Source organism: Notechis scutatus, chromosome 1, assembly GCF_049901735.1.
Source record: "Notechis scutatus isolate UNSWTSFEM ecotype Mainland chromosome 1, rNotScu1.2, whole genome shotgun sequence".
Classification (NCBI taxonomy): Eukaryota; Metazoa; Chordata; class Lepidosauria; order Squamata; family Elapidae; genus Notechis; species Notechis scutatus.
In genome coordinates, this window is record NC_142009.1 from 48,564,718 (window position 1) to 48,580,198 (window position 15,481).

The following is a 15,481-nucleotide window of genomic DNA, read 5'->3' on the forward strand; positions in this document are numbered from 1 at the left end:
ATAAATGCCTGGGTTTGTCTTTTCTTTCCCTTGTTAGTGGTTGCTAGGTACCACAAAATATTCTTACGTGGGAATAACCAATATCCCCAAAGATTGGATCATAACAATACAGGGCATTGGAGACAGATAGAAAGATGAATTTCTATCTGATGAAAGATAATGTATTGCTTTCACTCATAAGGGTACCATAGTCTGGTTGTCATTCATTTTTTACCTTAGAACTTAATATTTAAAGAACACATGAAATCGTATTTTTCCCCAGAGGCTGCCTTTTTGTCCAAGGAGTTCCCGGAAAACTATGAAAGGAATTTCTGTTTGGCATATCATTAGGCATGGCTTTTTTGAGCCTTTCTCAGAACTTGGCAGATGATATTTATATGCAGTATCTTTTCTCTCAACCAGGCACATCCTTTGCTTAAATTCCAGGTTGCATTTAGTTTGTTTTGATGAAAAATCTACATAGCCAAATATTCACTACCATTTCTCATCCAAGCAGGGCTGAGTCATGTTGTACATTGACTTCCAAGAATTGCAGACATTCCACATTTGAAGCAAATAGTTATACTCATGTGTTTCTTTCCCATGAGTTTTTCAGCCTTCCATTTTCCTCACAATTCAAAATATCAATATGCTTATGATTAAAACAGCTACTTGTGCTCTTTGCAGTTTTTGAGCATTTAAGAGCAAGTTTGCTGACATATTTTTTTATGTTTGCTGACATAAGTTTTTTTTATCATAGAGGCAATTATTAAAATTAGCCAAAATTAAAATATCTCTTAATATTTAAAAATGAATAAATAAATAGTTATCACTGCTTATGGCACAGACTACAAACTGGGACCTCTCATAAAGCCTATTCTGTTAGAGTTTAGCTTCTATTAGCTCTCTCCCAACAAAGAATATAAAAATGCATATTACAACCTAATTAAACATATAGGTAATCCATCCAACAATATAAAAAACATGTCTATTAAGGAGGCCACATCCATGCTACTCCCAAATCCAGGGAGTATATCTAGATTTTTCAGGGCCTTGTGTGCCCTGGGGATGCGGGTCACAAGAATTTCTGCAAGGATCTCATACCAGAGGCCATGACAGGTTCTGTTAGATGGCATTGTTTAATATCAACTTGGCCATCTCTTACCAAGCAAGCAGATACCATGGAAAAGTTATAGGCAAAACAAGATAGTGAATATTTTACAATTTGACTCTTGTTATCAAAACTATGTAGTAGATTAAAAACAGGCTTATGTACCGTGTTTCTCACATAATAAGGCCGGGCCTTATTTTTTTTTTGAGCCCCGAAAAAACGGCTAGGCCGTCTTTTCGGGGGTAACTTAATTTCCCCCCTTTCATCCTCATCTAGAGCGCCCCGCGGGCAGCCTCGCCACCAGCCGCTCCTAACGGGCGATCATGGCGAAGCGCAGAGAGCTCCCTACTCCCACCAAACGCCTTTGCTGCAGACCCAAGACCTTTGGCACCTGCCGCTGTTGCTTTCCCTTCTGCCCATTCCGCTGCCATTTGGAGGGCCGTTGGAGCTGCTGCCGCCGTTTGGAGCTGGCTCTGCCGTTTGGAGCCGCCGCCGTTTGGAGCACCACCGCCACTCCAAACACAGCGGCAGCTCCAAACACAGAAGCGGCAGCTCCAAACGTGACGGTGGCACTCCAAATGGCGGTGGCAGCTCCAAACGGCGGCGGCGGCTCCGCTTCCGTGTTTGGAGCTGCCTCTGCCGTTTGGAGCTGCCACCGCCGCCGTTTGGAGTGCCGCCGTCACGTTTGGAGCTGCCGCTTCCGTGTTTGGAGCTGCCGCCGTGTTTGGAGTGGCGGTGGTGCTCCAAACAGCGGCAGTGCTCCAAACGCGGAAGCGGCAGCTTCAAACGGCGGCGGCGGCTCCAAACGGCAGAGGCAGCTCCAAACGGCAGAGGCAGCTCCAAACGGCGGCAGCAGCTCCAACGGCACTCCAAACGGCGGCAGCTCCAAACGGCAGAGGCAGCTCCAAATGGTGGCAGCAGCTCCAACGGCACTCCAAACGGCGGCGGCGGCTCCAAACGGCAGAGGCAGCTCCAAACGGCGGTGGCAGCTCCAACGGCACTCCAAATGGCAAGTCCCCCCACCCTTCCATGTTGCATGTTTTAAACTAGGCCTAAATTTGGGGGGAAGGGCTTAATTTGATTTTATGCCTAGAAAACATGCTGGGTCTTCCTATTGGTGGAGGCCGTATTGTTGGAGAAACACGGTATTCCTAACATTCAAAAAGAATGTATATTTAATAATATACATTATTGAGACATATTTGAAACCTATAGCAGATCAGATAGGAGCATTTGAAAATAATTGTATTCAGGGCTATCGTCTATCAAATAAGTTAATAATCAATGATAACTGTAATGCATTCAGTTTGGTGAATGAAAGATAAAACAAGTGTTGAAAAAGTGTCAGGAGAAACAGAAGAAATTTCAAATGGTGATTCCCTTACACAGTTGTTCAGCTTTAGTCTCACCAGGCTCAAGGTTGACTCAGCCTTCCATCCTTCCAAGGTTGTAAAATGAGGACCCAGATTGTTGGGGCAATATGCTGATTGCTTAGAGTGGGCTATAAAGCACTGTGAAGCAGTATATAAGTCTAACTGCCTATTGTTATAGGAACATGCAGAAAAAGCAAAATAAGATTTTTGCTGCAACAAAGAAAGCTACAATTTTGTAAGCTCCCTGCTAAAGGGGAAAAAACATATATCACTATCTCTCTCTCTCTCTCTCTCTCTCTGTCTGTCTCTGTCTCTCTCTCTCTCTCTCTGTCACACACACACAATGGTTGACTTAGATTAACTGCTATTCAGCCTAATCTAAAGAAAACTTTCAGAACTAGCAGCATTTAAATACTTTTCACAAAGCCAATGTACTTTGAGGATTACAAATTTTCAGCTGAAAATTATTTCTGGAATGTTTTAACACCATGCCGACATCCAGGGAATATTTAATCTGGCCACAACAAATACATTTCAGTTAATCCAGCATTAAAATTTTGCTAGCTTTTATTTTAAGCTGTTTTATAATTTTTATCTTTTAGAACCAGGTTTTATCCCCAAGAGGGATTCGTCGATTCCATGCAGCAATGGCAGCTGTATCTACCGCATTCTTGATTTATTCCAACCTCATCTTTCTTGGTGGGAGTGATGTTGGCAGAATTTATTGGAACAAGATCTTCAAAGAAGGCAAGTTAAGTGAATTTGAATTTTTCTTTTAAAATTATTAAAGATTCCTGCTTGGACATACAATTGCCGGTATATGTGATGACCTAGGGCACAGCATAGAGCAACACAGTTAGCTGATAGTTCAAACTGCCCCTTTATTGCTCCAACTTTCCCCCAAACTCCGATGTTTCTGGCAAGTCTCAGAACAAAGTGATCACACACACACACACACACGCACACACACACACACACCTGCAGCAGCCTCTGGCTGCAAGTAGTCTAATACAACGCTGTGAGTACAATGTCTGCAAAGCAAGAAGTCCAGCAGGGCAAGGGAATAAGTCAATGAGTCCAGGAAGCAAAAGAACAAGGCAATTAATCCAGGAAGCAAGAAGTCCAGGAAACTTCAAATGTTGGCAACAGCACACAACACTCCATGAATTCAGTGTTTGTTCCCGACAAACGCCCCACCCCACAGCATTCCTTAAGTCTCAGTCCCGAGGTGCGCTCTGTGAAGAGGGGCAGGGTGCTTTCCTCCTGAGTTGTCAGGTCAGCCTGCGCTGCTCCTGCCTTCTCTCTACTCTCCGTGCTTGAGGATCATGAGGAGGTGATCCTTGCTCATCGCTTGAGCTCTGTTTCTCATGTTAACTGCTTAGCCTCTCTTGGTCATCCTGCCCCCGTTCCTCCATGCCTACAAGCCATCCCAATCCTGAAAGGCCTTGGCCTGACTCGGCCTGCTCCTCCCCACATTCCTCCAAAGCCAACAAAGCTTTCCCCCCCCCCACTCAGTTGGCTCCAGTTCCATCTCGTCTTCCTCCACAGATTCTGGCTCCAATGGGGGCATGACAGTATATCTTAATCTTGATACTATAACAACAACAATAATAACAACTCTCATTTGGCTTGTTGGCTTTCAAACGGATTTTTGTTTTTATTTTTGTTTTATTTGAGGTGCAGTTTCTACCAGATGTTTCTGATATATTCAGATGCTGACGGTAAAAACAGTAATAAATACTGCTTTGTGCAATTTGAATCTAATTTAGTGAATTTATCAAACTGCAAATTATTTGCTAGTATTAGCATGAAGAGTGAGGTAAAATATATGGAGCTATCATAACAGCTGAACACAGGTGGAATTGTAGTCCTGTTATCTCGAAGCTTTGAACTGAAGAAACTGCATGTACACTGAGTGCATCAGTTAAATGGGTACCAACTGCTTATGCCAAGCACATATCACATATAAGCCTACTTAAGGTTTTATTCACCATCAGCAATTCATTGGAATAAGAATTCTAAATTCTTGGAATAAGCATTCTAAACAACCCCACAACTTTTTAAAACTGGTAATAAAATTCCTTATAACTGAAATTGCAACAGAGTAAAATGCAGTAAATAAAAGAAGGAATTATGATATATAGGAATTTAAACAATCTGAATATTGTTTATTTGGCTGGGCAATGCTTTATTTTAAAAACAAAGTGCTGTGAAGCACATGGAAACACAAACACTGCATCTGTTTGCAAGGGGGCAGCTAAGAAATTATAAGAAAAGATGTGCCTACTAACACAGCTGCAGAAGTGTTGCTGTTGTACTCTCACATGCTCCTAAATGTGGTATAGCCCTACTCTGCATGGCTTTCTAAATATTCAATATTATAATTTCAAAAGACTATAAAAACTCTTACAATTCTTCAATTCGATTACATAAAACATAACTCTTATCCAATATACCTTTCACTGATGAGGTACTTAGTTTCTTGTTGAAGCTACACTGAAAGCTATTAGATTAATTAGTGCCTTTATAGAGATGTCTCTGAATCTGTTATTCCAAGAGACTGAATCTTCAGGAAGATCCTAAATATTTCCAGTCCGATATATATTTGTGGTACTTATGCCTTTATGAAATGTGTTTGAATCTTAGCACAATTACGACTTTTCATTTGAGCACTTTTATTTCCTTTTGGGCAATTCAGTTTAACATTCAACAATAGACATGTGTTTTTCATGTAATTACACACATGATTTTGAATGACAAGATTTTGTAGAACAATTGGTGTGAACCCAAGAATGCCCTGAATGGAATCACATATACAGATTTTCTGTCTACCTCTGTTAGAAGACAGAAACAATAGTTTTATCTCATTATCGTTATTTCTTTCAGGCCCAAATTGAGCTTGAACTTCTGAGAAAATTCACCAGTCCTGTCAAGCCTGGTTTTGCTTTTACAAAATTTATGTTAATTTTGACTGACAGAGCCATCCGTTTTAACCCAAATTTGAGTCCAGTTAGAATAAATGCAGTTCGTGAATTGGTCAAGAGCAATTATTATTCTTTGCAAGAACTTGAAAATAAGGTTAATTGCATGATCCAAGAATTTACCTGTTATTTACTTCCTGCTATGAATTCTTACATTTCTATATATGTGTGAAACCAATACTGGCTGAGTTATACTGTAGTTATGTGTTGCTTGATTCTGCATTTGAGACGTTTTAATGCAAACCAATCTGCTGCTTGCTTCTCATTTATGATTTTTATAATTTGTTTGTTATTTTTATAAATAACTCAGAGTGACAAACATTGCTAATAGTCCTTCATCTTTCTATTTTCCCCACACAACAACCCTGTAAGATGTGTTGGGCTGAGAGAGTGCCTGGCCCAAAATCACTCACCCAGCTTTCATGCCTAAAGCAGGACTAGAACTCACAGGTCTCCTGGTTTCTAGGCAAGCACCTTTACCAGTAGACCAAACTGGCTCTCAGAAATTTCATTGGTTTTAAATATTAAATCTATTAATTATGTAATAATTTAATAATTTTATTATCATTTAATGATTTAAATTTCATACTATTGCAACGTAGTTCTTGCTTGTTTAAACATGAGAATTAAGGCAATGTTTGGAATAAATATTTTGTAAACACTAATACATTAATATTAATAAAATACAGTTGGAATGTTCTTTTTTCCCCAAAGGAAAGGCTTTTACAGCCTTTTGAGAGGAACACTTCTATGTATATGCATTTCTTACAATTTTGACAGGTTTTTTTTAAAGTTATAGTTTAATAGAAAACAAGCAGAATAGGCTTTGGAATGACTGTGACATGGACACTCACTGGAAAGAAAATAGTGTATCCTTTGATCTTTGTCACATAGCTATGTGTAATTTGCTCTTTGATTTTATTCTTTGTATAAAAATAGAAAGCTAGTAAAATAAGAATAATATTTTAAAATTAATTTACAGGCTATTTTTAGAAATAAGACATGAAAGCATGATTTCTTCTGAGATTACCAGTGTCTTGGCTGTTCAGGCTTCTGTTGAATGAAATTATTTTGGACAGCCATTGCATTTACAACTGATCTGGAAGACTGCAATTTTAAATCAAGGAAAGCCATCTAGATTAATAAGCAGCTATCCTAATCTATATTTATAGAATCTCATTCTGCAGTGGGATTTGTTGCTCTGAAGTCTGCAAAAGTTGTGGAATAGCTGCCTTCAATTTTTACCTCAGATTTGGCTTCCTTGTTTGATGAAGCCTTGTAGCTAAAAATTACTGTGTATACTAGAAAGGAAACAAAACGGACTCTTTTGAATTAGAATGTTAATTAGCCATCTATTGTTTTCATTTCATAAATTGTGGTGAAGGAAGCTTTGAGACCATCCTATTTAATTCTAGGAGCTGGAGCAGGTTATATTGGAGCGCAGGCATTATCATTCCGCAACATGCAGTTAAGGTGTATAGAGATTTATGTTTGACAATTGCAGAAGGACCATTATCCATGATGTGCAGATTTGGCTTACATTATTTACCATTATTTAGAATTGTAATATCTAATGAGATAGACTGATGCAATAGCATTCATAAGATCTGTAAGAAACCTCCAGTGTTCTACTCAGTAGCAGAAACGCTTACTGAAAATACCATTCTTAATTCTGCTCTACTTCCAGTTTTTCTTTTATTTGAACCATTTTTTAAAAGATGAGAAATAAAGCACCAATAACCATGATGATCAAGTGAGACATTTCAAGGATTATCATTATGGAAATGATTTTGTCCTGGGTTGGCCAGTACATTAGGGAGAATATGACAGCAGCCTCCATGTTAGCACAAATAAAATGGAAAGTTATTGTCAGTTAACATGTATATGTATTTGTTTTCTTATGATTTGAAAGCACCATTAGGAATTATCATTTGAACTCTGCACCTGGACACTTTCACGTAATTGTATAAACGTGGAAGTGTTAGATACATTCCTACTAATTATTGTGCTGAGGAATAGCAGTAAAAGGCCACTAAGAGGTTTATGTAAAAGCTAGTATTTTCCTTTTAAGCTTGTTAAATTAAAAGGAGTAATAAATTAGACATTCAGCTAACATGAATGAAGAGTATAAAGTTCTGAAAAGATCTGATCATGGACAAATAGCTGAGCTAGTGAATGACTGCCATTGGATGAAATCAGAATTAAAACTGAGAGTAGGTAATTTGTAAATCAAACTGTAGAAATCAGATCTTCTGAACAGCAGAAAACTGTTCCGCAAGTACTTACAATTATCTGAGATGACTAACTAACCTTAGGTAGAATTTCCCAATAACTCTCACAGGGAATGAATGATTTTTAGTCTGGTTATTTGAGGATGAAGGGCTTGTACACAAATGTGATTTTCTTTAACATTATTTATTTAGACATTTTCTTTTCTAAAGAAATCAGGTGTCAATTTTAGGCACACCTAATAGGACAGATTCTTAAGTGTTGTGTGTTGATTCGGTTCATTACTTTATAGGGAACTTTTATCCAAGGCTTTTTCAACTAAGCGGATTGTAATTTGTTAATGTACTAAAATATTCAAACTGATTGAAATGGATTTATCAAGTAAAAGATAATCTCCATTAAGGGGAGGAAACACTTTACAGTGGTGGATCATCATATGATAATGCATAAATACAGAAGGCCTGAAAAAATGTCAGTTCCTGATATATATATGTCTGTCAGGTCCTGTTGAATTCAATAGACTTATCTACTATTCAGTAGACAAGATTATCTTGTTCATATTATATTCTGCCTCCACTCTGAGACAAGAGGGTGGTAGCAGAACATTTATTAGTGCATAATTCAATCATGGATTGTTGTAAGCAATTTAGTTCCTAAGAATTTTGAAATTATATTTCATTTGGACATCTTATGTATGTTTAATATTTTTCAAGAGTATCTACTTTTCTACACTATATAATTTATTTTATGTTTACACTACAGTTGATAAGGAATAATACAAGTACATTAGATGTGCTATTTGCAAAGCTGTCTTCTTTGCATAGTCTTGAACTACACATTAACTCAAAGCTTCTTTCCATGTGATTGTTTGTCAGTGTAACCAGACCAGAACTAATTTATGTATTCAAGAATGACTAATTTATTCCTGCAAGGCTGGTATAAGTTGAAATTTGAAGATTCTTTAGATGCAGGGTGCAAATTTTTGACCAGTGAAGATGGATTAGCATCCTACAACAAAGAAAGGTGGGCAGTACATTAAGAGCAGCAGAAATATGTTTCTAATAGGGAATTGTGGACTTTGCCATCAGAAGTTAATATTCATTTCATTTTATGAAGCTTTACTATTGATTTGTGTGTGAGTGACTCTCTCTCTCTCTCTCTCTCTCTCTGTGTAAAATGTTCTGTATATGATTCATATTTATCCAGATCTGTTGAAATGGCAGTGCGACCACCTTCTCCACCACCTTTCCTACAAACCAGATGAAAACTGTTCAAATTGGTTGGGCCAAGTGATGGCCCCTTTAGTAGGGAGCACACCACCATTCACCTTAAGAGTTGACAGAACCACCCCTTAACTCAAGGAAGAATTAATCATCACCCAAACCTTCTCCCTGGAAGCCTGGACCAACCAGGAGGGGGGGGGGGGTGGATCTAATACAGATGTGGCTGAACTAACAGGGGGATAATAATTAGTCAGTTTGTCTCTCTTTTGATGTAACATAGGCCTTGCAAAAAATGGGTTTTGGAAAAAGTTGCTGGTCTATGCATCCATCTATTATGATACAAATATGCTATTTGCATGGGACAATTTTCAGACTTTTCCTGAGGAGCAATTCTATAGATCACAGATGAAAAATCTATATAAGATGGTCTTTTGGTGATGGTTTCATTGTGTCAGAATTCTTTATTCTTCTGTTTGAGTATATTTAATTTGAAGATAAGCATAAAAACAACCTTGGCAATCAATCTTTACAACACCCAGGATTCTCTTAGAAGCAGAGGCAGTCAACTGGTTTCAAGCGATTAACTCCAATTGTGAGTAGTCAGGACTCCAATGAGCGAGGAGCTTTGATTTAGAACTGAGATATTAAAGTGAAAAGCCATACAGAACTGCTTTGTGGGGTTTTTGTCTCACTTTTCTTTGCAAACCTTCAGGATAGATCTTAACATTAACTCGATTAACTTTAGTATGGAATACTCCATCTGGAGTAGTTGGCTGGAGATGAAAACCTTTTACATAAACCTCAGTCCAAGGATCTGAATCATTGTCGGTGTGCCACTGAAGTCTCCTAGGGCATGCTATCTAGGGAACTTTCTGAAGTTTGTGGGAAACATCTATCAGTTTCTTTAAGTAACAGTTTAGAAGTTATACAGAGGAACAGAAAATCAATGTTAGCTTTAGCTCTGTTCACCACTTGAAAGAAAAGAATTGGAGGGGAATCAAAATAATCTTAAATGAGAATTATTTTCTCTTGGTTATTTTTCTTGTGGTATTCTTAATATTCAGGATATATAAGGAAAATGTATGTTGATCCCATAGCCTTGCTTTTCTTTAGAAATGTTTTGTTCATTTTGGGGGTAGATTCTAAAATGTTCATCCTGAAATAGATTCTGAGTTAGCCACTGTTTGTAGGGCTCAATTCTCAATCTTCCCAAACTTAACTTGCTTTGCCAGAACCACATGGTAAAGTTACTACTGGGAGAAGCAGAAGCATAGATTTAATAAATAAATAAAAATAATTGGATTATCTTAGTAATAACCACATCTTACAAAATCTTGTAAATTGTTTTATTTATTAGAATTTGTCAAATAAAAACAAGAACAAGAATAGAAAAATAAAAATACAATGACAGGGACGATAGGCACGTTAATGCACTTATGCACGCCCCCTCTACTAACCACTTAAGTATGATGTAAGGTCCACAGAAGTCAATTCATGACTGAAACTGTGAAAATTTGTAGCTGAAACAACTGAATCAGGTAGAGCATTCCAGACTTTGACAATTCTATTACAGAAATCATATTTTTACAGTCAAGTTTAGAACGATTTACACTGAGTTTAAAGCGGTTGTTAGCACGCGTATTATTGCGATTAAAACAAAAAAAGTCATTTACAGGTAAAACATTACTACCTATAATTTTGTATGCAATCCCTAAGTCTGACCGCAAGTGACACAGTTCTAAGTTATCCAAACCAAGAATTTCGAGACTAGTAGCACAGGGAATTCTATTGTGTACAGAAGAGTGTAAGACTCTTCTCGTGAAATACTTGTACCCGCTAAATTGTACTGATATCAGATATATGGTGGGGATTCCAAACAGTTGAACAATACTCTAGGATTGTTCTAGCATAAGTTTTATAAGCTTTAATTAGCAATACAATGTTTCCAGGAAAAAAAACTGCGCAAAATTAAATTTACAACTCTTAATGCTTTTTTAACAACACTGTTACAGTGAATTTTGGAGCATAGATCGTCAGAGATAAGTACACCTAGGTCCTTGACAAAGTGAGGGTCATCAGCTAGTTCAATGCCACCTAGCTTATACTTGTCATTCTGATTATGTCTACAAATATGTAAGACAGAGCATTTATTGATCGAAATTTGAAGTTGCCAAATAGACACATTTTCATAATACAAAGAGTCAAGCATTTAGGCTTAATAATTAGGAAAGATTATATTAAAAAGATTTTTCAGATGATGCAGCTACACTACCAAATAGTAAAAAGTTGGGGAACATTAGAAAACAGAACGAGTGAGGCACAACATAGACATACATTTCCAACCAAATAAGATCAATTTATTGATTAGATCCTTCATTTTGTGCAGAAGTTTTATGCAGAAAAGTCTGTGCTCCAAATAATCAGGCCAGCCCAGTTGCTGATATCTTTTTATGACTGGATGGTATCATTTGAGCAGGGCACCATGAATTGTTTCTAATAGTTGCATTTTAACTTTTTTTATGCCACCCAGAGTCATTGATGTGAGATGGTTGGCTATATAAGTCTGTTAAATAAATTCAACATGCATGCAAGGAACAAAATATTCAGGTGAATCTTCATTAGCTCATATTGGAATTTCCAGCTGGTAAAAAAACAGTTCCTTGATGGAGTGTTGTCTAACCAAGCATTAAAAAAAATCTCCATTTCTGCCTAGAAATTTTTTTATCCCTAAACCCTTTTACCTTCCATTTTATGAGAATCGGTTGATTTAAAATGAATATGTCACGATGAAAAAGGGATTGACTTAAAAATACATGTTTGGGAAGCAAAGATAATACCCATCTGTTCTTGATTTCCAGAAAATGTTCTTAGCAGCTTCTTCATTTGTTCAGGAAATAGACATTTGTCACAGCAGTGATTCCATTCAGTAATCCAAGACAGCAGCATAATACTCTAAACAGTCCCTCACTAAGTTTCTAGCAAACAGGATTTGGAACTAATCCTTGTTTATAATTCAGTTGTAGAGCAACTGAAATGCCCTGTGGATTTATCTTTCTCCTCCCAAGAATCAACTGGTTCCAGTGCTTGTAACCTTCAGCAAGATTGTGATGACTTGGTACAAGATGTTTGGTGAGCTCATCCTGGAAAGGCAGGTGCCTGTTGGTTTGCCCCGCCCATGTATTTTATTCTTGATTTTTTGCTGCTGTTGTTAGTATATTCTGATTATTTCTATTGATCTACACTACCTATTTTTTTGAGTTGAATAGCCATATAATCTCCCTTCTTATATGACTGTTCATAGTGACAAAGCATTTTTTGAAAGAATTGTATTCATTTCAAAATATAACACACTCTTTCCTGAAATCAAATTTATATACATAGGGATAGAGAAACTATTCCTGGACTAGAACATCTATAAGCCTCAACACCATAATTTGTAGACAAATTTTATGGATGAAGTTTTCTCAGAGACTGGGAGGACAACTTTATCTATCTATAAATAAAGGACTTACATCACAAGTCCTTTTTTTTTTTTAAAGAGTCAATTGTACTGATTTCTACAAGATGTGCTCAGTTCCTATTGACTTCATGGATGCACCGGTGTAGTTCCTTGGCAGCAACACAGAAGTGATTTCCCACTATCTTCCAGCATATTTTTCAATAACATTAATGTCAGTGGTTTCCGACATAGCTACAATCCAGACATGACCATGTCCTATCTTATCAGAGAAGTTGTCAAGTTTGACCCCTAGTTGCTATACTTCACTTGTGGTATTATGTGAGTAGGTTGCCACTATCTTATTCCAGGCATTGTTTTGATTTCCCTGTCTAGCTACCAGTACTGTTATTCCCCAGTGATTTCCCTCATTCAGGTATTCACCGGGACCAACTCTGCTTAGCTTCTGAAATTAGCTTGTCTAAATGCTGCCATCTGCTGAGGATGAACATGTATATGCCCACACTTTTTTTCCTCTCCCCAGTCTTCTATCTATCATCTTCTCCTTCCATGTCTGTTTCGCTTTCTCATTTAAAAAAAGAAACAAAATGAAATTGTTGTTATGATTTGCTGGAATATATTTTTGGATAAAACCCAGACTTGGAGATGAAGTAGTGGCAATTAGAAATTTGGACTAAATGAATATTGTGTTTCTCTTAATTCAGTGTTAAAGTGTTATTGACTATAAATACTACTAAAATGCAGTAATTTGCAATGCCTGAGTAAATAATGTTTAACTTAGCATATACAATAATAACTCTATTAGGAAGATATTTCCAAATTAGGTATCATAACAGAAAAAAACCCCTATAATTTTGAATTTGTATTTCTATAGACAAAATCTGACAATTTTAAAAAAGAAGCAGATTAATATAGAAGAAAATATTCCAGATCGTTGAGCCTTGGCTTTAAAAATAAACATCATCATCTTGAATTTTGGTTGTTGGCAAACAAGTAGCTAAAGTAATTTTTTTCAAAATTAATGCTGACACAACTCTGTTAGTCAGAAATTCTAGTAACTGAATACTTTATAAATTTAAGGTTCCCAACTGTTTCCAAAGACAGCATCTGGAAATTTCCAAAGCATATATCACCCTATCCAAAAAGGCCATGCACTATGAATTAATGAAATAAATACTTCATACAACAAAAACTATTGATGAAGATGTTTGCATAACCTCAGGCAGATTGACCCCAGAGAGAATTTCATCCTTCTAAACAGTCTGCTTTGTCAGGATATGTTGTAGAATTCAACTTCAGCTTATAGACTTTCACACCACCAAAAAATACCTGTTTGACACGTAATCTCAATAGACCCTGATGATAATAGACAACTCGAATTATAGGTACATACTGAGAGCTACCTCACTCAAAATCCCTGGATTTCAAAATCCCTGGTTATGTAAATATTTTGGAGATATGATGAAATTGGAGGCACCACTTAAGTGTCTTCCATTTTGTGAGATTTCATCACAGTAGCATAGTTAATTGAGAAAGCTTCTGAATCAGTTGACTATCAAATCTCCTTGTAGTCTTCCATCACAATTACCAAGGCTGTTCCACTAACAAAACATGGCCTAATTTGAATTAAAATGAGTTAAGGTAACTGGTTTGATTAATAACACCTGAAATTGGAATGGTGTCACTCCTTTTAATATTTGGTTTATCATGAGTTAATCCTTCTTCTAACCTCCAGTGTTGGTTGACTCCCATCTTGGCTATTACCATGGAGAGCTACCAGATGTTATTTTCATATTACAGAAGAAGACCTGAACAAGTATTGACTGCTATTCTTGCCTATTGTTTTCTTCCAATGTCTGATGAAGTCCCTTGTGATAAGGAGGCATATGCCCAAACATTAAGCCCTGATGAGCAAAACATTTTTGCTGCCCTAGAGGTACTCATTTTCTGTTTTAAATGGTGAACAATGCAGCATGCGTCCATTTCTCCATATGGTAATTATTTTCTGAATTATTTTTGACTGGAAATATCTGAGTTTTTTTCTTTCCTTCTTTAAATATGCAAATTAAGGGAAAGATGTGAACCATGTTCCATGCTTAGTATTGGAAATATTAATATGAATCTTCTTTCCTGACTTCAGAATGATATCTTTGCTGTCCCTCATTAAATCAGCCTTACTAGACTAGAAGATAGGGAGTTGATGGAGTATTAGCTTTCCTGTGTGATGTATCCAAACATTTTTTTCCATTCTTTGGCAATGGACAATGGACAAAAAAGGAGCCCCAGAAGAAAAAAAACAGGAGTCATCTATAATATATAGTGAGGACTACAACAACCACTATGTAGGTCAGAAGACAAGCAGAGCACCTCCATAAACAACAATTAGCAGTCAGAAGACATGATGAAAACTCTTTAATGCAGGGGTCCCCAACTACCGGGCCGCTGGCTTGCTGGGCGCCGCCATCTTTTTTTGATGAAAAAGTGCTTCCGGTGAGCTTTTCCGGGTAGAAAGCTCACCGGAAGCACTTTTTCATCAAAAAAAGATGGTGGCGCCCAGCTGATGCCGGTACCGGGCCGCGGCGTAAAAAAGGTTGGGGATCACTGCTTTAATGTCACAACACATACACAGACTTAACTGTGACTATCCTAGACCAAGCCAAATCCAAAAAAGCGATAGAATTCCTGAAAGCTTAGTACTATGACAAATTGGCCATCAACAGACACATAAACATAAACAACATCTACATATTATTCAAGAGAGATAATCAAAAAGCCAAAAAGGAAACAAAAAGACCAAAATACCTCCACATCAGCAGTCAACACCCAGATGAGCAGGGATTAACAACAAGATTAACATCAGACCAAGTAAGCAATACTCCATCAAGGAATTGCTAAACAAGCTGACAGTAAACAAAAGACTGATCAAGGAACCACCAAGACCATTCCCACCAAAGCTGATAGAGCAAGCCACTAGAATATAAAATGAGAGCAAACCCCAGTCTCCAGTAACACTGGTGATATTACCTAGTTTGATAATGAAACATCTACCAAAAAACAAACAAACCCAATCACAGAGATTTAAAGTTGTCGCTGTGATTAGACATGGACATATGATCATGATTTATGTG

The 15,481-nt window shown here is 37.2% G+C and overlaps 1 protein-coding gene across 1 annotated transcript in view; it reads left to right on the plus strand.

Annotated features, from left to right (window-relative positions):
- The window catches only part of HHAT (hedgehog acyltransferase), a 197,241-nt gene that overhangs the window by 157,574 nt on the left and 24,186 nt on the right, over window positions 1-15,481 (plus strand). The window contains 1 exon segment of the mRNA XM_087963324.1: window positions 3,066-3,210. Coding sequence (XP_087819450.1) covers window positions 3,066-3,210 — 145 coding nt within the window.